General features: G+C 42.4%; 4 protein-coding genes across 8 annotated transcripts; all 4 read left to right on the forward strand.

Moving 5' to 3' along the window:
* Positions 1-248: 248 nt before the first annotated feature.
* LOC102718723 (peroxisomal membrane protein 11-2-like) lies at positions 249-1,037 on the forward strand. Its single transcript, XM_006649885.2, has one exon. It carries the CDS (start codon positions 249-251, stop codon positions 1,026-1,028), a length of 780 nt encoding a protein of 259 aa, XP_006649948.2. The 3' UTR covers positions 1,029-1,037.
* Positions 1,038-1,938: 901 nt separating this feature from the next.
* LOC102723039 (peroxisomal membrane protein 11-3) lies at positions 1,939-5,132 on the forward strand. 5 transcript variants are annotated; one of them, XR_005811457.1, is made up of 4 exons: positions 1,939-2,789; positions 3,837-4,063; positions 4,524-4,622; positions 4,738-5,132. XR_005811457.1 is itself a non-coding variant. In XM_040522701.1 (2 exons), the coding sequence occupies exon 1, from the start codon at positions 2,067-2,069 to the stop codon at positions 2,778-2,780; it is 714 nt and encodes a 237-aa protein (XP_040378635.1). In that variant the 5' UTR covers positions 1,939-2,066; the 3' UTR covers positions 2,781-2,789; positions 4,738-5,130. The 5 variants fall into 5 exon arrangements, 3 of the variants coding, with proteins under 3 accessions (XP_040378635.1, XP_040378634.1, XP_006651300.2); XR_005811458.1 differs by lacking the exon at positions 3,837-4,063 and having other exon boundaries at positions 4,738-5,131; XM_040522701.1 differs by lacking the exons at positions 3,837-4,063; positions 4,524-4,622 and having other exon boundaries at positions 4,738-5,130.
* Positions 5,133-6,011: 879 nt separating this feature from the next.
* Positions 6,012-9,975, forward strand: LOC102719000. The gene is made up of 2 exons (XM_006649886.3): positions 6,012-7,916; positions 8,889-9,975. Exons 1-2 carry the CDS (start codon positions 6,486-6,488, stop codon positions 9,831-9,833), a joined length of 2,376 nt encoding a protein of 791 aa, XP_006649949.3. The 5' UTR covers positions 6,012-6,485; the 3' UTR covers positions 9,834-9,975.
* A 10,164-nt stretch (positions 9,976-20,139) lies between these two features.
* Positions 20,140-21,455, forward strand: LOC121053892. The gene is made up of 2 exons (XM_040522360.1): positions 20,140-20,637; positions 21,020-21,455. Coding segments are annotated over exons 1-2 (354 nt in total). The 5' UTR covers positions 20,140-20,284; the 3' UTR covers positions 21,021-21,455.
* The last annotated feature ends 1,253 nt before the right edge of the window (positions 21,456-22,708 follow it).

Consider the following 22,708-nt stretch of genomic DNA (forward strand, 5'->3'; position numbering starts at 1 on the left):
TGACAGAGCAAAACAAAAGGGGAAACGAACAAGACAGTGGCAAAACTAGTGGTATATTGGCAGTGGATTCATCAGCGCAATATTGTATTGTCAAGGCCAGTCAGAAAAACACAAATTGGTTACGAACTCCATGGCACACAGGCTACGACGGCTCAAGTGTTATATCGTCGGTTCTCCCGCCAAACGCCCATTTCACCACCCGCCCGCGCCGTCGCTCCGGTTACCGCACGTAACGCCCGCCCGGCGCCATGGTCACCGCCGCAGGCTCCCCGGCCTCAAACTCCTCCTCCTCCGAAGCCCGCAAGCCAGTAGTCACCCGCCAATCGCCGCCCCGGCCCCGCCGGGACTTCCTTCTCCACGTCGAGGCCTACCTGTCCCGCCGCGACGGCGTCGACAACCTTCTAAAGATCTCCCTCTACGCCGCCCGCCTCGCCCTCGCCGTCGGGCCGCCGCCGCCGCTTCCCGCCTACGCCGCCGCGCGCCTCAGGTCCTTCGAGTCCAGCGTCGGCCTCAGCCGCAAGGCCCTCCGCCTCGGGAAGTTCGTGCAGTCCGTCAACGCGCTCCGCGCCCACCGCCGCCACGGCGGCGGCCACGTGCCCCCGCTCCTCGTCCTCCTCGCGTACGGCGGCCAGGGCGTCTACTTCTTCCTGGAGCAGTTCGCGTGGCTGGCCAAGACCGGCCTCCTGCCCGCGCACCTCCTCCCCCGCCTCCATCGCCTCGGCGTCTGGGCCCAGCTGCCGGCGCACGTCGGCTCCATCGCAATCAAGCTGGAGGAGGTGGCGAAGCTGGAGTCCTCCGTCGAGACGCGGCGCAAGGAGGGCTTCGGGGAGGAGAGCGAGGTGGTGAGGGCGCTGCGCGGGAAGCTGCTGGTCAAGCGGCTGTCCGTCGTGCAGGACGTGGCGGACTCCGTGATGACGCTAGGGGACGTGACCGGCGGGAAGGGCTTGCTCGGCAGCTCGACGTTCATGGCGTCCGCCGGCTTTCTGTCCGCGCTGATCAGCGCTCACAGGAACTGGAATTCGTGCTGAGCTAGCTAAAGGCCAAAGGTACATGCCATGAAATAGATCAATGTGATTTAACGATAAAGCTCATCAGTTTGAGACAATTATAACGCTTAATGTGGAGAGAAACTGAATTGATAAATAAAAAAAATATATATTACACCTGAATTCTGGGTCGATGTTGTGGTGTTAGTGACGCCCCTGAGTGAATCACAAAATTAGGCGTCATGCTGATCATTTAGTTTTGTGATCCGCTCAAATGCAAATGGAAAAAATTTCTTGCATGCATAGATTATTTCACTAATTGTGGCACGGCTTATGATCAAACAGTGATATCCTATCTCCTGTAAGCTACTAATGCAAAACCAAACACGATCATGCTACCTAATGCAAGGAGATCTTAATGTACTCCCTCCATATTTTTATATATGACACCGTTGATTTTTATAATCACGTTTGACCATTCGTCTTATTTAAAATTTATATCTAAATATGCAAAATTATAATGCAGGATTAAAGTTTGTATAATAATAAATTATATTATAAAAAATAATAATTAATAATTATATTTTTTTAATAAAATAAATGATCAAAAGTGGATCTAAAAAGTCAACGACGTCATCATTTTTTGTGCGGCTTCCAGCTCATTCTGAATCCCGAAGCCTGGTTTTTCAGCCAGTGCATGTGCAAGTATACAAACATGATTTCGGGACAAAGTTCACAAAAACAAGAAAACCCCCACAAGAGGTCGGTAACACTGGGCTTAAAGCAACTGTCGAGATAGATAATAAGCGGCCTAAGAAGGCCCAGCATAAGAGTTCATGGCCCATCTGTATTTATTTGCGTAACGTCCAGGGCTCCAGGCTGACGCGTGGGACCCATGTAGCGGTTCGGCACAATGACACGTCATCGTTCGTCGAGTCCAAGTTCCAATCCGTACGACACGAAACGCCCACTCCCCCAATCACGACGGCGACTAGACCGCACCGCACACGCAACCGCCGCCCACTCGCGCGCCACCGGCGGCGCCGTCGCTCCGCCTGTTCCACGCAGCAACCGGCCGCCATGGCCACCGCCTCCTCCTCCTCCTCCGAATCCCGCAAGCCAGCCGCCCGCCGGGATTTCCTCGTCCACGTCGAGGCCTACCTCTCCCGCCGCGACGGCGTCGACAAGCTCCTCAAGATCTCCCGCTACGCCGCCCGCCTCGCCCTGGCCGCTGGCCCGCTGCCCCCCGCAGCCTCCGCCCGCCTCAAGCCCTTCGAGTCCAGCGTCGGGCTCAGCCGCAAGGCCTTCCGCCTCGGCAAGTTCGTTCAGAACGTCAACGCCCTCCGCGCCCATCCGCATCCGTCCACGCCCCTCGTGCTCCTCGCCTACGGCGGGGAGGGCGTCTACTACTTCCTCGAACAGTTCGTGTGGCTGGCCAAGGCCGGCCTCCTTCCCAAGCACCTTCTCCCCCGCCTCCAGCTCCTCAGCGCCTGGGCCGAGCTGCTGGGATACGTCGGCTCCATCACGATTAAGCTGGAAGAGATTGCAAAACTGGAGTCTTCCGTCAAGATGCGGCTCAAGGAGGGTTGCGGGGAGAAGAGCGAGGCGGTGAGGACGCTGCGTGGTAAGCTTCTGCTCAAGCGGATGTCCGTTGTGCAGGACGTGGCGGACGCCGTGATGGCGCTGGGGGACGTGACCGACGGTAAGGGTTTGCTCGGCAGCTCGACGCTGATGGCGTCCGCAGGCTTACTGTCCGCGTTGATCAGCGCTCACAAGAACTGGAATTCTTGCTGAAGCCCAAAGGTATAATGTTATAAAATATGATGTGATGAGACAATAAAGCTCAAACTGGCGTGAAGTTGAATTAATAAATGAAAAGTCCCCCCCCCCCTCCCCCTGGATTCTGGATGTTGGGATATGAACCAAAATTTGAATTTGACTGGATCACACAAAATTGGCTCTTCACCAGCATGGCGGTCATTCAATTTATTTGCCTATGCTTCTTTGCTTAAAAAGGACATGGATATAATCAAAAGTGATAGATATGTTTCCTTATACCTTTCTTTATGATAGTAATGAGCTTGCGTTCTTACAATGATAGATTTATGTTGATATAAATGTACTCATCAATGTCTTGTGTACAAAGTCACGCCAATGGAAAATTATTTTGCACTTTGCAACACCAGCATGTAGAATATAATCGTGTACCAATTTGGAGATTAGTCACCAACTTGCTATAATAGGCTTGTATGCACAACACACTTATAAGTTGACAAATACTTCAAAATCTTGGATATCTAAAACTTCACCATTTTATCACTTTTTCATTCTATCCCCCTTTTGTCTTCTCTTTCTTCCTATTGAAGAGACCAACGAAAAGTTGCTGAGTTGAGTAGCATAAACATAAACTCTGGAAATAATCTGATAGCCTGACACACCATGAAACTGAACTCTCTAGCATAGTTATGTGATTTTGATGGATACAAGCTGTAACCAGGACATGAACTAGGAACTGAGATGAAATTCAAGCCTGAGTACAGTTAAATATAATTCTAGTAATCCAATCACTCCGTTTTCTTTGTTGCAGAATCGTTAATCAATACATGGAATTTTTAACTTGAACTGGAAACTTTACCTATCATGGATTTGATACATTTGCTATTAGAGAATTAATATTCTGCATCTTTTGTGAAAATGATTATCCCCGGGTGCCCGATCTAAGCTAATATATTGGGCGCCCGCGCTGCTCCGCTGCGGTTTGCGGTTCTCCTCGCCCATCGCTGGGCTTGCTGTCCTCACAGAGTCACGCCCATTCCGTCACACCTCATGGTTTTCCTCGTCCACTGCCAGCCTTGCCCTGCTCCGCCAGGACTCGCTGTCCTCCTCACCACCTCGCCCGCCGCGCTGGCGTGACAGTCTACCGCTGGTGGCACCATGCCTGCTCAACATAAACGCCAAGTGAAGTCCCATTGGATGGATATTTTGATGTTTCAGCCAATGTGTTTCGATATTTCTTTGTATTGGATTGAGATGTTCTACTGGGTACTTTGATGTACTTACGTACCCACTGGAGAGAAGTAAGAGCCATATCTGAAATTGTACTCTTTTTGCGATATTTTTTTATGTTTCAGTCAATATCTTTTCAATGTTCAGTTGTGTTAAATTAAAATATTGCAGCGTCATTTTTTATGATGTTTCTTATTTTTGTGTTTTGGTGAACAAGATATGTTGTTGTTTCAATAGATGAAAACACTATTTTTCATAATATACTGCGGAAATGTTTCAGAGTATGTTTCACCATTTTGAATAGCGAAAACATTTTTAGTGAAATGAAACATTTTCTTCGTATGTGATAAAAAAACACCCGATTTGCAGGGGATCCCAGCTTTTGCTAATATGCAACTATCTAATTGACATGTATTCATAGTTCATTACTTCCAAATCCTTTTATGTTCATACACTTACAGAAAATTTTATAGTTTTTTGGGAGTTAATCCTATGTTCCTCCCAATAATATCACCTCCCTGGTGTATAAAGTTGTAGTTTATCTCCATCCAAATTGCACTCCTCTATTGAACTGGGAATGATAGAAGTGCTCTGGGTGCGCTCTACTGCCTGGGCTGAGATGTGGCTGAGGTAGGGACTGTGAAGCTGAAATCGCCTGAAGGCACTGTTGTACACTATAACATGTTTTCATTTGTTAAGCGCCAATAATCATTTAGCATCTTAGATTTATGTTTCATGCTTTCAGGTACGTGTCTGGATCAAAAGGCTGCAGTTCTAGAATTGATTGTCGAGCTAAACAAATTGCTTATATGGTAACACAACTTTGGTTACTCCGATTGGAGTTAAAGCCAGATTAATTGTTACTAGTTGTTTTCGGTATCCAGCAATGGCTGAGTAGGTGCTGTAATTTAGATTATATTGATTACATCTTCAATTCCTCAAAGCAAATAAAAGGAATAAGAATAATAGATTGCAACAACAGGATGGCATTATTGTCCTATTAGCAATGAGCATAAAAAAGTATCCTGTGATTTGGTGTAACGAGCTTCTACTTTTTCTGTCGAATTTGATGTATTCAATGCTTTCTGAAGAACTCAGTTTCTAATGCCTGCTTACAATTTCACAGCCATAAAGGAAATGATTCTGGGCTCAAGATGAATTTTCCCGTGGCCTTAGGGCGATGTTTGAGAGAGCCTATAATTTTGGCATGTCATAGCGACGGCGATTCACTTTGTATGCATGTCTGTCCTCTGACTGAAATAACGAAGTACGGCGTATACCGTAGGTACTATCCGTAGAAGCTCGTTTCTTTCCCACCGCCAGACCACGCCGTGAAAGATCATAATTTTTTTCAGTTAATGGTAATCCTTGTTAAGCTGACTAGCTGACCAACTGGCCAATCATGTCAAGAGTAGCACCTAGCTCCGATCATACTCTGATCGCGATCGCGCCAAAGGCGAAGCCGTCAGATTCTAGCACGGTGCACGGACCACCTGAGAAAGAGAGAGAACCAGGAGGGCCGAACGGAGCAGATTCGCGCGTCTCCTTTTTCCGGCTCCCCGACGAGTCAGCTACACGTCAGTATCCACCACGGCACGGCACTGGCCCCGGCCCCGTCCGTGGCTCACCCCGCCGCGGCGCCGGCGCGTGTCACCGGTGACACGGGTAAAAACCGAAGGAAAACGCGGTCCAATCAAGCGCGCGAGCAGTGAGCACTGCGTATCACGGGAAAATATTCTTATTTATTATATGCTATCTAAATAGTCATTAAATTTTTTAAAAAAAATTAAAAATTTGTTATTTTTATTGTGGATTATAAAAGTCATATTTAAACTTGCATGTTTATATAGTGATATATCTTATATTAATCTATTTTTATAATTTTTTTAAATTTTTTAATAACTATTCAGATAACATGCTCCCGTCTTTCGCGATACCGCGGCGCGGCCGCGCGGGGCGAGTGGGCGGCGACTAGTCCAACTCCAGCAACCGACCAACCAACCAACCCACTCTAGCCGGAGCCAGGAGGAAGGAAGCCACCCGCCTCCCCGCCCACCTACGCGTCCCGTGCGAGGAGAGGCCAGGATAAAGAGCCCGCGCCTCGCCGTACTCCGACGCTTCCCCGTCCGGCCGTCCCGGCGCCCCCCACCTTTTTCGTTCTGGAGCTCCTCGCCTCATCCCAACCCACCGCCGCCTTCTCTGACCTGCGCGTATATATTGTACCGATTCAAACCCACGGCTTAACCACTAGCGCGGTGAAAGGGAAGCCACCAGATAAGCTCTGGAGCTGGATTAGACCGGGGTGGTGGTGGTGGTGGTGCGAGGCGACGCGAGGCGGCTGCGTGCCGTCGCTGGGGCGCTGCTGTTCGGCTGATTCTCGCGCGGCGGGTGCGATCGGAGAGGCGGGTGCTGATCTCGGCGTGTGATTTGGGCGGAGGGATCCGGCGATCTGGTTCTGATTGGCTGTTTTTTTTTTGGGGTGTGTGTGTAGGGATGGGGAAGGGAGGGGAAGGGGCCGTTCCCGTGGGGCAGAGCGGCGGGCGGCGGCGGAGGAGGCTGGGCGAGGACGACGGTGAGGATGAGGAGTATTTGCTGGAGGAGGAGGAGGAGGAGGAGGAGGAGGAAGAGTGCGAGGAGGATCTGTCTGCCTCGAGCGCCGGTGAGGGAGGAGAGGGCTCTGACGAGGAATACGAGGAGGATGAGGAGGACGAGGGGGATGAAACCCCGCGGCCAAGGCAACCGGTAAAGGGCCACGAAGATGGGCGGAAGGGGAAGGCAGACCCGGCCGTGGTGCGATCTCGACGACGTAAGTACGAGGACGACGATGACTACTTGGACGAGCTTGAGGAAGACGCTGGGGTCGACGAGTACGACGAGGATCTCGAGGACGAAGAGGCGCCGCGGTCCAAGCGCGTGAAGAAATGTGGTGGCCGCAGCATGAAGGGGAAGCTTCCTCCAGAGCGATCAAATTGCCGGAGGTACGAGGAGGATATGGATTTTGACCCTGACATGGACGAGGGGGAGGAGGAGGAGGAGGAGGAGGATATGGATTTCGATCCTGAGGTGGAGGAGGAAGAAGAAGATTTTGAGGATGAGGAAGAGGATGAACTAGAAGCGAGTAAGGGGAGGGTTAAGAATATGGTGCGTCGCCAGGCTGCCTTGAATCAGCGACGAGGGAAGAAGAAGAGCAGCTCTAAGGTTTCCAGTTGGAAGGTGGATTCGGTCAAGGCGAGGAAGACATCTGTAAGGCGACGGCAGAGAAAGCGTTCAACGACTGACCACTATGAGGTTGACGACTTCATTGTGGAGGATGAGGTTACAGCCAATCGGCAGCCAAAGAAAAAGGCTAGAATTAGGAGGCAGACGGAGGTTGATCCTGCAACACCAGTTTTTGAGGCTGAAACATGGCCTACTGTTGATTCAGACACAACAGACTTCGACTTTGTAACATCCGATGAGGAAGCAGCCGCTGATAAGCTTACTAGGGTTACTAAGAAGGGGAGGAAGAAACGGTTATTTCTGTCGGATTCATCCTCAGATTCTGAATTCATTGTATCAGATAAGGAAATGGGGGATTTGAAGGAGTCCGAGCCTCCAGAGTATGTGAAAGTGGTGCCTTCATCACCCAGGAAAATTTCTGGTACAGGTGCTGGAGAGTGCAAGGGGAAGGAGAAAAAAGAACCACAGGAGGCTGGAAAAGCAACATGCGGGATCTGCCTTTCTGAAGAGCAGAGAGTGACTGTGCAGGGTATCCTGGACTGTTGTTCACACTTTTTTTGCTTTGCATGCATCATGCAATGGTCTAAGGTTGAGTCAAGGTGTCCCTTGTGTAAACGGCGGTTCACAACAATCACAACGTCATCAAAGGAGGATACTGTTTTGGAGCTGACAAAATCTGTAATTAGGGTTGAAGAGCGTGATCAGGTACTTTCCTTGCTGCAGTTATATAATATCAAATCTGACATCTAAATTTTTTGTCTTCATTTCTTATTTATATGTGTGGTCTATTTAGAACAAAATTTACTGTCATCCTGCTATGGATGTTTCATTTGTTCTTGTAAATACTGTTATCTTTTGGTTATTTTTGTATGACTTCTCACTGTTGCTGCACTTGTATATTATCATGCATTTCTGTCAAAGAATTAGTTGCCTTAATGGACAAATGTTATGGGGAACTAATTTTCTGAAGTATTTTTTCATGTACCATTTACTAATAATAGGCGATGAGATTTTTGTATTAGATTTCCTGGTACTTCAAATTGCATAGTTATATACTGTTTGTAAAGCCTCCTCTCCCCTTTGCAGCTAAAAGGTTGTTCTTGTTAAACTGGTGTAGCTTTTCCATTGTCATATCATGCTGTCAATAGAAATACAATTTTAGTTGCTCTTTTGATCAAGTATAGAAATGCTATTTGATGGATGACATGCATAAAATATCTGAGATCCAAATCATGGCCAGATGATGGGGAGGCTCTTGACAGAACCTTTTTTTTTGTTTTGAAAGTGGGAAAAGGGCATATTCTATGTTTAATTCATTTTTATTGTTGATTTCTACATTGTCAGAGACCCAGTGTTTTATATGAGTTAGTTATGCACAGTGTGCAATAATACTATATCTTGAAACATGCTACATCATGCACATTTGGTAAACTCCCTGGTTTGATTGTGTTCTCGGCACTGTTTTCAAGTTGTCTGACTAATCAGGATTTATCATGATTAGTCATCCTAATTGGTACTGAGGTGACTTTATTCTAACCGTGATTAGTGGGAAAGTCACTGATTATTGCATTTAGTTGTGATTACTCATCCTAGTTGGTATTGAGGCTACTATGCTCGAGTTTCTGATTTGAAAACATTCTTGGACATCATGTGTTCACATTCTTGATTTTTGCACAGGTTTATCAGCCAACGGAAGAAGAAATAAGACGTTGGTTGGACCCATATGAAAATGTTGTGTGCATAGAGTGCAATCAAGGTGGCGATGATAGCCTCATGTTACTATGTGATATTTGTGACTCCTCAGCACACACTTATTGTGTTGGTCTGGGAAGAGAAGTACCTGAAGGAAATTGGTATTGTGGAGGTTGTAGACTCGGTGGTGAGGGGCATCCATACCATAGCCCTGTGAATGGCAATTCTATGGTTTTCGGTGCAACTTCACCGATTAGCACATTCGAAATACAGGGGATTGATCTAAATGTATCTCCAAGAGAGATTTCTAGAAGAAATCATTCTGTTGAGTCTCAAGCATGTACTGCAGGAGCATCAACTCCATCTGGAAGGCATGCAAATGCAACGAATTCTAGAGGCCGTCAACTAAATGACTGGATACGCAATTTGCTATCTGCACCAAGGACAACACTTAGGCCAGATATGCACGAAAATGGTGTACAGCGGAGTGGTTATGTACCAAGCACTGAACCAGACCACAGGAACTTTTGCACTCCATTAGAATCTGACATTTCACACAACAATGGATCTGTACGACAAAGTCAACCAAACCAGAACTTCCATATTATGCCAGAAGCCAACACTTCAGAGACTTCCTTTGGAAGGAATGCAGCTCTTTCTGGAAGGCGTCAATTGTTCGAACGTTTTTGCATGTTGCTATCTGGATCAAGCCCAACTATTAGAGCAGACTTGTGCCATAATGCCTCAGAACACAGTGGTTCTATGCCAAGAGTTGAACCAAACCACATGAACTTTCATGCTCCACCAGTAGTCAACAGCCCGCAAACTCTGCTTGATGGCATTCCAAACCATGGCAATGGTTTTTCTTTTACTCAGGCTCACAGTAATTTGGTAGATAGAAACAACTTCCAAGAAACTGAAGGTATCTAGAGCAATGGCAACTTGTCAAGCAAATGCATGTGCAAAGTACAAGTACTCGTTAGGTAAAAGTCTATTTAAGTTATTTCTTTACACTTCATTATACAAAAAGAATGGTGAAATTTGAAATGCCTGGCAATTTACTTAAGTGAAATTATAGTTCACATTATTTAAGGAATTTACTTACTTTATTTTTCTTAAAATCCGGTGTTTCATATGCTGTAATATATATCCTTGCTTTTTTCAGAAGAAACCCACAAACACGTACAAGGGAGTAATATGTGCCAATCTAGTCTTATGGAATTGAAACAAGGGCCGCTGGTTGCACACCTTCATATCCTCCCAGCAATTGCTGCCACTCTCTGGTAATCTGGTTTGTGGCACTCAATTGTTCTTGTTGAAAATAGCTGCTTATCTGTCAGCGATCTGGTTGATGACATAAATGACATGGTTTTGTAAAGGTTTATGTTTGAGCCCACGCATTTGTTCTGTTGTTACTGTCATCTGTTCAGTCGTGAAGGCAACCTCAAAGATCACACAACAGCCAAGATAATTAGGATAGCTTTGTATGTATAGATTGTGCCATTGGGGAAACCTGTTCTTAGGAAGGCCATTCATTCGGTTGACATTCTTTCTTGTCCCATGATTATTATTTTTTCTAATTGAACTGCCCCATTCGTTTATCTCGTTTTACAATTTTTGTATTGCGATATGGTATGGAACCATCACTTAAGCCGGTGGTTTTATCCTACGTAACACGCTGCCCTTGCCTCATGTTTGTAATTTCTTTCTCCGGAACATGGTACATCAATGGAATTGAGAAATAAAGGGACATGTTACATTTTCTATATGTAAGTCGCTACTGAATTTTTGTTTGAGGTGAAGGACTACCATTGCTACTGCATATATTGTGATCAGCATGGTATGAAGGTTCTAATTGCTCATCTGCTTTATATTTTTTTAAAGAAAAGTTAAGAATTCTTTAACTCTTAATTCATCCCCGAATACGATTAGATGTCCATTCAGAAACACGGTGCTGTCGATGAGTATGATGCCTGCGACTGTGGGCGGCAGCATTAGGGCTCATGATTATTTTTACCTGATTGACAATGTAACTGCGGTGTTCATCTTCGTCCTGTCTTTCACACAATCCATGGTTTGCTGACCTAAGAGGCTCGTGTTTTGGCTTTTTTGTAAAAATAAACAAATGATATATTTATAAATGAAAAATAATTTATGAATAAACGTTTTATATATGTGTTCTTAGCAATCTAAAAAGCAACGGTTGAAAAATAAACTAGGATAAAAAAATTTTCAAAATTAATTTTAAATTTAAAGTTAAAATTTAAAATTTTTGTTTATAAGTATAATTAAAAACGAATATACGATGGCGTAAGGCCTTAAGCAAATTTGGTTTGTGAGCTGCTAGTTGCTGCTTTGAGTGTTATCTTTCTTTGATGCTTTCAGTTTCTACTTGTGCGTGCCAGTTGTTAACTTGTTATGTATGCATGCAGCGTCCATGTACATGCACAGGTAAATTCTACCACCTGCATTTTTTTTTTGTGGTTCAAATAATGGAGGCAGCAGCAGGTGGAGATGAACAAGAAGCTGTGGCAACTGGCAGCCATCCCAAGCTGCAACCAATGGTCCCATTCCCCTTCCTGGACTTGGCTGGTCCCATCGGCAAGTGCTTCAAGTCCGAGTAATGCATGACTACTTGATGCTTCGCAGATGTGCAGTCGCCCTTTCAATGAATCAATGCTTGCTCTTGCATTAGGTGTTTTTCTTCAATGCGTGTTAAGTCCTGGTTTAAGGGTTTTGATTGTTATCCTGTCCTGCGAGGCTGCGACGTCTCTCCGGATTCTCCCATTTCCAGCTAAGAGCATCTGAGCATGTCCTGTACAGGACAGTACCGGAGAGGTGAAAACGCGAGTTTACTGGTCAAACCTACTTTCCATGAGTCGAACCTACTCTACACTCTATAGGTAGCCCTGAAACCCGCCGTGGTCTACGTATGCTACAGTGTCTTCATTCTGTCCTGCATGGATAGCATCTTGCAGCCTTATATTTTAATTATTATATGAGCATAAATGAAACACTAACTAATAATTACTACCTGTTTCATAATAATTTTATTTTTCGTTTTTCCTAATAATTTTATTTTTCGTTTTTCCGTTACCAACATTTGACCATTCGTCTTATTTAAAAAATTTGTTAAAAAACTTAATTATAAATAATTAGTCACGTATAAAATACTATTCATATTTTATCATCTACTAATAATAAAAATAATCATAAAAAAATTTTAAATAAGACGAATAGTCAAACGTTCGACACGGAAAAACGAAAAATAGGGTTATTGTGGAACGGAGGCAGTAGAAAATAATTTGTTAATAAATTTTTTATATACATATTTTTAATAATCTAAAAGTAAATGTTAGAAAATAAATTATAATAACAAAACTCTAAAATTAACTCTGAATTAGATTTTAAAATTTAATTTTAAGTTTTACAATGGAGACCACTCCAAATGGGACCCACAAACCCGGTAAAGTCTGAACCCTCCTCGGTCTCCTCGCGAGCCTCTCTCCCTTCCTCTCTCTGTCTCTCTCACCCTCCCTCTCCCTGACCGCCCTTTCATCTCTCTGCCTTCCTTCCTCTCTCTCCGGCGCTTGGGCGGAGGCGACGGCGGTTGGCCGGCGGGCGGACGCGGCGCCGTTCGGCCAGCGGGCGAGCGGAGGCGACAGCGGTAGGCCGGCTGGCGGACGTGGCTCGGCGTCGTTCGGCCGACGAGCAGGCGGACGCGGCTCGGCTCGGCGCTGTTCGGCCGGTGGGCAGGGGGACGCGGACGCGGCTCAGCGCCGTTCGGCCGGCGGGCGGACGTGGCGGAGCGCGGGCGACGGCGGCGGTGGTCGGGCGTGACGCATCGCAGATCTGGGGAAGATGGCAGCTCGCCGACGCCCAGGGCACGCTTGGAGGAACCGATTTCCCGCAGCGGGTAGCCCTAGGGACGCCCTCGCCGCTCTCGAGGTTGGGATGCTTGTCTCCTGCCTGGGGTAGAGGGGCTTCATCTTCAGGCCAAAAGTGCAAGGTGGCAAGCTTTTGCATGCGTGCCATGTTGAGGCTGAACGCCACATCATAGCAGTGTGAAAGTTTTGACACGGGTGGTTATCTTTGGACTGTTCGAGAAAAAAAAACAAATGTCATATTTGCAATAGAAAATAATTTATAAAAAAATTTAAATATATATTTTTAGTGTTTTAAAAGTAAATACTGAAAAAAAAGTGCGATAAAACGTAAAATCAACTCCAAATCTAAGGTTGAAAATTTAAATTTTGCACGTAAACATAAATGAAAAGATAAGACTGTGGATGCACAACTGTTTTGATACCTCTAGCCGATCCTGGTGCTTGGCCAGGGGTGGACAGAAAGCTCGTGGCTCGTTAGCTCGCTCGACTCGTGACAAACTCAGTTCGGCTCGTGTCATTTTTCTAACAAGCCGAGCTAGCATTTTAGCTCGTTAAAGATAACGAGCCAGCTCGAGCTGGCTAGTGAGCTGCTCGCGAGCCTAACGAGCTAGACCAAAGACACAAGATTCACCGGCGTTCATTGATTTCACCCTGTAATGCATGTGTTTAGTATTTCATAGGTTCACCATATGATTTGTTCATTCAAATTTTAATATTTAAATACAATTTCATATAATTTGTATGTTTGAAATAAAAATTTTCTTATATAACCTATTGAAAAAATTGCTTAGGTTAACTTTTTATGTATGGCTCACGAACCTAACGAGCCAGCTCGAGCTTTATAACGAGTTGAGCCGAGCTGGATTTTTAACTCGTTGCGATAACGAGCCGAGTCAAACCAGCTCGTTATCTTAACGAGCTGGACCGAGCCAAGCCGAGCTGACTCGTTATCCAGCCCTATGCTTGGCATGGCAAGTTTGGGCAGTTACTATGGATTGAGATCCTTTGATATAAAGTCGAAGGGACATGGTCCCACGTGTCAGTGACCATATTACCGAACAAATTATGTTATAAATTGAACGTTGAAATATGGGGTGAGGAGAGAAAAACTTTAAATATGAAGTTTTTCTTGCTAATATGAAGCCTGCTTTATTTTTAGAGGATGAGAGGAAGTAGAGCAATTTTTTTGTATCTGTTTTATTTTTAGGATAAGGATGTAATAAAGTATATGCTCGGCTAAAGAACCCAGAAGAGGAACAATAACAACTACGGTATCACCCGCACGTACTGTAAAACCATTCTCCAACGTAATCCGGAGAATTCACAGCAGAATCGCTCGATCTAAACATGCTTTCCTTTGGATCTGCCAAACAAGAGAGAGCGTTAGGATGCAGCCTCAAGGTTTCTGTGATTCGCCTTCTCGGTTACCTGGAGTGCCGTAGAACGCTTGCACAAGTTGGATGGTCTGTCAGGTGCAGCCGTGCAGGTTTCTCAGAAGGCAGAAGCAGAAGAGTGGGAACAGGGCATAGACAGAACGGAGAGCACACATGCAAACAACGTGTGATGAATTCCAGGAAGTACTAACCGGGCCAGATCACCGCCACGAGGTTTGCACATGGGACAGGAGGATGCCTCTGTCCTTAATGTAGAACCAGAATGGACGATTTTATGCTTATTACCGGTTCTTCCTCCTGAATTAAGACCTATTGTTTATAGATCTGGGAGATCGGCAGCGCTATTAGAGCAGCTACAATATAAGGGTATAAGTCAGCTAAGTATATTTTAAAAAAATAAGAGGAAAGAAAAGAAAAGTGGAATACTAATTTATAGCTAGTTGCCGCACGAGCTCCAAGACATAATATGTGTATGATAGTTGAGACATGGTAGTAAATGTTTTGTCGGTAACTATTGTATTAATTGACTATTAGATTATCTATAGATGAATTGGAGCTAGTACTGACAATACTATTGAACTTGTTCTTAATCAACTCCTAATTGGGCTTACCGATGACTCGAGTCACTCAGTGGATTGTATTAACTAACTAGCGATCGCCGATTATGCTCCAGCCAGAGAGTGAGAGGACTCCGCGCAAGCTTGCATTTCTTCTGGCGGTATCTGCCTCATCATCAGCTTATGATGAACACGTGAAGGAGGTAGCTGTGTTACGCAACTTGGCATGTTTCTCTCCTTGACTGACTGTGCAGTTGTTGTGCTGCTTAAACTTCAATCCAGCTTACTAAATACTGTTTTGGCTTCAATATGCGCTATTGTTGAAGAAAGATCAGCCATGGTATGCTGGTATCACTTTGTACCATTAATGTAGCACTTTTTAGTATAATATACCGCTATTATAAGCGATCAAGAGTATAGATTAGTTTGATTTTCACTTAATTAGATTATAGTATAAATTTTTAAAGGACAAATTTTCTTTTTATGTCATTCCATGCACAATACAACAAAAAAACCTTGGGCAGTGGCACTTTTCTAGAGGCAAACTGAAAAACGAATATGAAATTAAGAGTTCTACTACAAATTAAGAGATATTGTGTAGAGGTATTTTGCAAATTGAGTAGAATATTTTTACCTTAAAGACACTTTAGAAACATTTTCTAACCATTTTGCTAAAGTAATCTTGTAGAGATATATTTTTGGCACTTTATAATTTACCACATATGTATGGTCACTTTATTCGAACATTTTATCCTCCGTAAAGATGCTTAACTAGAGGTCACTATGTACTTAAATAACTAAATGTAAATAACACTAGGTATAAATAAAAATAACAAGCGGTCACATAAGGTCGAGATGGTTAGGGAATGCAAGATAATATTTTTTTTTCGATAATGGTTCGCTATGAGAACGATACAGTGTCTCTAAAAAAAACGTCACTGGCCTCTTATAGACGAGAAAAATATATCTATAAAAAATGTTGCTATCATAGAGGTACTTTATAATCAGTCTCTTTATTTGAAAAGGCGATTCACCACAAGCCACTTGATAGGTGTTTCTAAAGTATCTCTAAGTATTAGAAAAAAAATATATCTACAACTCATTTTTGGGCATAATGATAGGGCTATTTTCATAAATTTAGGTCATATGGTAGTACTTGGCTTGTTGCTGCCACGTGTACGGAGTGCCCTCGTCTCTTGCTCTCACCGTGGATTGATTTAATGGTGTGCGTGTCGAAGTCGAACTGATTTCACCGTTGTATTAAAGCTAAATCACCAAACTACTAAAATAATACTTTTTTAAAAAAATAAAAATATCATTGACAAATACTTAATTCTAAAAAATATCATCAATCATCATACAAATAAATTCGTCTAAAAAATATTTTCATCGTTGGGATTCCAGCAGTATTTGTCTCCTAAGTGCTATAGAATGAATAGTATATTTAATGTCAGAAATGGATGAAACTCTAATGACGATATCATTCTTAAACAATGTCATTTGTACACCGATATTTTACGGAACTTGTTTCCGTCAATGACATTTATTAGATTTAAATATTTGTTAATAACATTATTTTATTTTATTTTTTTAACCAAACCGTAAAAGTTTTCGTAATGTTAATCGTTTTGAAGTACTGAAAAAAGCGTGGTAGTACGATTTCCATGCACTCACTAGTCACTATCCGAGGAATGGCCACTTATAGTTATACCAGAACAGTACTAGCGTTTTTTTCCCCAAAAATAAAAAGAAAAGAAAATCGAATACTACCTCCGTCCCATAATAACCTCATTTTTCGTTTTTCCGTGTTCAACGTTTGATCATTCGTCTTATTTGAATTTTTTTGTGATTAATATTTTTATTATTACTAGATGATAAAATATGAATAGTACTTTATATGTGACTAATTTTTTTAATTTTTTGTACAAATTTTTTAAATAAGACGAATGATAAAGTGTTGGACACGGAAAATAAAGTTATTATAGGACTTACTCCCTCCGTTCCAAAATAAACCAATTTTCCACTTTTTACCTTTAATTTTTGAGTCTTTGTCTTATTCAAATTTTTTTTGCGATTGATATTTTTGTTTTTATTAGATGATAAACCATGAATAGTATTTTACGCATGCTAATTTTTTTCTAATTTTCTAAAAAGTTTTCAAATAAAACGGATGGTCAAACGTTGGACGTAGAAACCGAAAAATTCGTTTTTTTTTTTGACAAAGGGAGTAAGTCACGGAGTGGCAGACATACGCAAAGCTACAGGAATTGGTCAAAGACAGGGGCCGTCTAGAAGAGCGAAACAAAACAAAATGCCCTTCTTCTCTTGAAAACACGATGATTTCCTTGACAAAAAATGCCGAGAAAAATGCTGCACATGTCCGCATCGTTGCGGCTTGCGACGCAGGACAGTGTTAATTATGGCGTGCAGAAAGCAAGCGCTACAGGACGGGGTGCGCCAAGCCGCCAATTGACGTAGAAAATGGCTGTTTGATAAATTGATAGCATCTAATGCAGTTGTTAGCTTTAGAAAGATTTCCAATTGGTTGATTGCTCGATAGATGCTAGACGGCGGGGACGATTTATTTTTTCCTTCCCGGACGAACGGTGGAGATTGCTTCGAGCACTAAACACATTTTTGCTCCGTCTTTTCGTTTCTGATTATGCTTATAAGTTAAAATTTAAAATTTTGATCTTAAATTTAAAGCTGATTTAAAGTTTTTTCATCAAATTCTATTTTTAGCCTTGTTTTTTAGATGGCTAAAAATATAAAAGTTAGATTTATATATTAGCTTTTGTTTGCAAATATACCGTACAATCATCTTTAGCTCATCAGCCGTAAAGCAAATCACATCCACGCAAAGGGAAAAGAAGCATGAAGCCAACAATAAAATGGCAAGGATCAACGATGCTGTTTTTGTTCAAAAAAAAAACGATGCTGTTTTACCCAGTGATTATGGCATGCTTGAAACTGGAATTTCGGGCTCGATTTGTTTGGTAACAAAAGGGATTCCCAGTTGTGCCTAGCAACTGTATAGCTGACCTCTCTACTAGTCACCCGGCCCCATTGGTGTGAACAAATTTAACTTTAGTCCTTCCAACAATGAGAGAGAGAGAGAGATAAATCTCTTTTTACTACTGCAGTCAACTTATAAACCTTTGATATGTCTTTGAACACAAAGATTTTTTATACGTTATGATTTAGGAGTGCCTCCCTTTATTGGGGTGACAACGGAAATTATTAGTGAAAATTTTATTCTAGAAATCTTGTTGCTATATTCATGATATTTTTTCATGAAATGAAGGGAGCACTTTGTGCCCTTTCTTGTAACTTTCTTAAAGATTGTTTGTACCGTGTTGGCTTACTGTAGGCAGAATCAATATAGATGTTTGGGTTGAATTTATGTGTGGTTTGTGTTAATTATGGTTACGAGCGGATGGTCAAATAGGTAGGTGAGTGAGATGGCAACTCCAAAGGAGGATTTGATTATTTTCCATTTTAGGCCCTATGTCATCGAAACAAGTCAATGTCATTGTTACATGCGAGAAGCAATAACCTATAGACTTAAAGAGTAACAAATCATCACATTTGGCCACTTAACATGAGAGGGTTTTTTTTTCTAAAATAAGAAACTTGAATTATCTTTCTGAAACCAACGTTTTTTTTAAAAAAAGAGAAGAATTCTACATAATCAAATGAAAACAAGAGTTAAAGTAATCCTTTTTATACATATACGTAATAAGTTTATACGTATCTTGTCTCTACCCTTGAACACTCTAACCACCTTGGAGATCAGCTGTCATTCGTCTAAAACAACTCGATTAACCCGTTGTATAAAGCTGTTGGAAGGTGACAGTTACCGAAAGATCCGAGTACAAAATGATGGGACACTGCAAGACTGGAGTCCACCGAGCAAAGACGCTTGATGCGAATCCGCGTACAAACTAGTACTACTGTATACAAACCGAGCATCGGCATCGAGTGCAGCCTTATGCCGCTACTTCCTTCCCTTCACTCAGACGAAAACGAAATAAAGGCCTTGCTTAGTATTTAATTTTTTTTCTAAATACATGACATGGAATTTTTGGACACTTAAATAAAGTATTAAACATAGATAAATCAAAAAACTAATTATACAGTTATGGAAAAAATCTTAAAACGAATCTTTTGAGCCTAATTAGTCCATGATTAGCCATAAGTGGTACAGTAACCAACATGTGTTAATGATGGATTAATTGGGCTCAAAAGATTCGTCTCACGGTTTCTAGGCTAGCCGTGAAATTCATTTTTTTATTTGTGTCCAAAAACCCTTCCGACATCCGGTCAAACATCTGACATGAAACTTCTTCCAAAAATTTTCTCAATCTAAACACCACCAAAATTAAGCGAATGAACGAACAAACACGTACGGATGAAACTGTTTCCGATAGTTTTTCGAATCTGGATGGTTTTCTTTTTTTGGAACGGATAGCGTTGGATGAATATTTCTTGGATAATTTTAAAAACGAAAATAGATATAGATTTTTTTAACGGAAACTGATACGATAACATAACGTTAGAATCTGGTAAATATCGGATTCGGTCGAACCTATCCGAATATTTATTCGAACAGTTATTGGATGATTTTTTTTTAAAAAAAGGCACATTCCATTTTAAATTATACTTTAGGTTATATCTAAGACTAATTCATACATCATTTTTTTAAGATGTGATATATTACAAAATTACGTGTAATATACTAGTGTTATCTTCTTGTTTTATTTTAAAATTAAATTATAAATACTAATATGTGATTTTAATACGGATATAACTTCATATTTGCTAATCCTAAATTTAAAATTATTTATTTTTGGAAAAGTAAAAACTAAAGAGTCATGTTATTCATAATGACCTATTTTATTTATTATAATTGATTAAATATGATCTTTTATCATAATAATATAATATATTTATAGTAACTACGTGAGATTTTTAAGCCAAGTAATATTATTAGTTTTATGCATATATACGACTGCTATTTTTTTTTAAAAAAATGATCTATTCTTGGATATACGGGGAGTTTATAACTCTTCACTTTTCTAAGTAGTTTGTTATTAAAGGCTATCGTATTCCGTTAAATACTATTTGTTTATTATTTTGTTTGTTCTGTATTGAATAATATTTGACTCTGTTTTGGTATCCAGAGTTCTCGACTTCTGATTTTGATTCTGATTTTGATTAGAAAATATAAATCGAATATAGTAGAACTTGTTTCCGTTCATTCGTAATCGTAATCGCAATCCGTTTTTCAGATTTTTCATTTTCACCCTACCAACACGTCCGCTTTTTTTTTTAAAAAAAATTTTCGAACTCGCGAGGCGGAGCGGAACGCGCACACAAAACGCCACTCGTGGAAAGAAAGGAAGAAAAACCCGCTGCGAAAAATAAAGGAGGGCAGCCGCGGAATTTCTCCACCCCCTCCCCTCTCCCTCTCCGGCTCTCCCCCACACCAACACGAAGCGAGGCGGAACCCCGCAGCGGAGGCAGGCAGGGCCGCGCCGTCGATGGCCGCCGCCGACTACGACCGCGGCGCGTACCGCCCCTACGCGGGCCCCGGCGACCACGACCGCCCCTACCGCAACGAGGTGGTGCCGTACGGGGACCGCCGCATCGACGTCGTCGTGAAGCCCCCGGCGGCGGGCACCACCACCAGGTCGCCTCCGCCGCCGCTGCCGGTGACCAAGGTTGGGGGCGGGGGAGGCATGGGATCCGCCTGGTGCTTCAGCGACCCGGAGGTGAAGAGGCGGCGGCGGGTGGCGAGCTACAAGGCGTACTCGGTGGAGGGGAAGGTCAAGGCCTCCCTCCGCAGAGGGTTCCGCTGGATCAAGGCCAAGTGCTCCGAGTTGATCCATGGCTGGTATGGGATCGCTTCCTCTCCTTATCTTTTCCTTCGATGATCTCACCCTTAAAGCAACCGCTCTCTTGATTCTCCACTGCTTGTCGAGATATTGTGACGGCCATGCCTGGTTTGGGGGCTCGATCACCGTGGAGACCCATCCTTCCCCTGTGCAGATGGTTCTATCCAAGAACTGAATTTATTCCCTTAGCCTTTTTTGTGTTTGAATTGGTATCAACAATTTTCTTTCATCTTTAGAAGTTCTAGTACATTGATAGAATGATAAGGTGAAAATTCAGTCACAAACTGGTCACAAATTTGGGAGTAGCTTGCAAGCAGCTAAGATATTCATTTGCCCCTGCTTAATTTCTCTCCTCTGATCTGTACTCCTTATTTTTTTCAGAGCTGGGGATCTTGGTGGAGTTCAGTCGTGGTGGGACACGATACAAGCCCTGCAACCATGTGCAGGGAGTGTACTTGCTACTAATTTTCTGCCAAAATGCGGAAGAATTTGTCCATGATGAGACCGAGGGGAACTGTTCTTCGGGTCAGGTTATAGGAAAGAAAAGAAAACTTGTTAGGAGCTTTCTGACGAGATTGCTTCTCTTGCCGATGCTGTTGTTACTGTCTGCTGCTAATCTAGCCTAATTTTTTGCAACAATATTTTTAAGAGGAGTTGAATCTTCCGTGTGGAATCGATCCATTTGCATGAGACGTCGCTTTCTTGTTTGTCTGATTTTTATTCGTACGAAGACCTCGCAAGCTCAATTACCAGGTCATCTTCTATTTTTCACATTTGGTCATTTTTCGATGTTATGTGTAGCCTACGTGATGGAGACATATCAAGCGAACATTTGGTGTGGAGCCAAATGAAATCCATTTGACTTGTATTTCCAAATAAGAGCCGCCTTCGGCGACCCCGTTTGGGGTTGTTTAGGTGGTGTTTAGATTGAGAAAAGTTTTGGAGAACCGTCACGTCAAATGTTTGATCGGACGTCGGAAGGGGTTTTCGGATACGAATAAAAAAACGAATTTCACGCATAGCCTAGAAACCGCGAGACTAATCTTTTGAGCCTAATTAATCCGTCATTAGCACATGTTGGTTACTGTAGCACTTATGATTAATCATGGACTAATTAGGCTCAAAAGATTTGTGTCAAGATTTCTTACGTAACTGTGTAATTAGTTTTTTTCATCTATGTTTAATGCTTTATTTATGTGGCCAAAAATTTGATGTGATGTTTTTGGAAAAAAATTTGGAAACTAAACTAGGCCAGTTTGCAAAAGCATCGTATCAAAACTTTAAACACATATTTGAAGTATTAAATTTAGTCTAATTACAAAATAAATTTCAGATTTCACTTGAAAACCGTGAAACGAATCTTTTGAGTCTAATTAATCTATCATTAGCACATGTTGGTAATTTTTGCACTTATGACTAATCACGTACTAATTAGACTCAAAAGATTTGTCTCACTATTTCCTCCATATAACTGTGTAATTAGTTTTAATGTTTATATATATTTAATGCTTCATTTAGCTATCTAAAAATTCGATGTGACGTTCTTGACAAAAAAATTTAGGAACTAAACGGGCCAGGTGAAATCAGCAAACCAGCAAACCTGCGGTATAAGGTCCCTTTGATTTAAAGAAAAATCATAGGAATTTTAGAGGATTTTATTTCTATTGGAATTTTTTTTACAAAACCCTTTGAATCAAAGAAATGAATCCTATAAAATCCTATGAAATTCATATAGAATGTCTCTTCCATATAAGTTTTGGAGGAAATTTAACAAGAGGTAAAATTTCATGTAAAAAATCCTTTGAGTCGTTATCTCTCCTCAAATTTCTGTGTTTTTCCTATAGTCCAATCAAACGGTCATTCCTACGTTTTTTCTATGTTTTGCAATCCTCTATTTTACGCTTGTATTCCTGTCAGAATCCTATGTTTTTCTTATTCCTCCGTTTTTTTTCATTCATGTGATTTAGAAGGGGCCCTAAATGCAGTGCGAGTCCGTGCATAGCACTGGTGTGCACTGTTTCTCATGTTCATACAGGGGAGTACTGGGCTACGGAGAACCTGAAACCTGGC

Source organism: Oryza brachyantha, chromosome 3, assembly GCF_000231095.2.
Source record: "Oryza brachyantha chromosome 3, ObraRS2, whole genome shotgun sequence".
Lineage (NCBI taxonomy): Eukaryota > Viridiplantae > Streptophyta > Magnoliopsida > Poales > Poaceae > Oryza > Oryza brachyantha.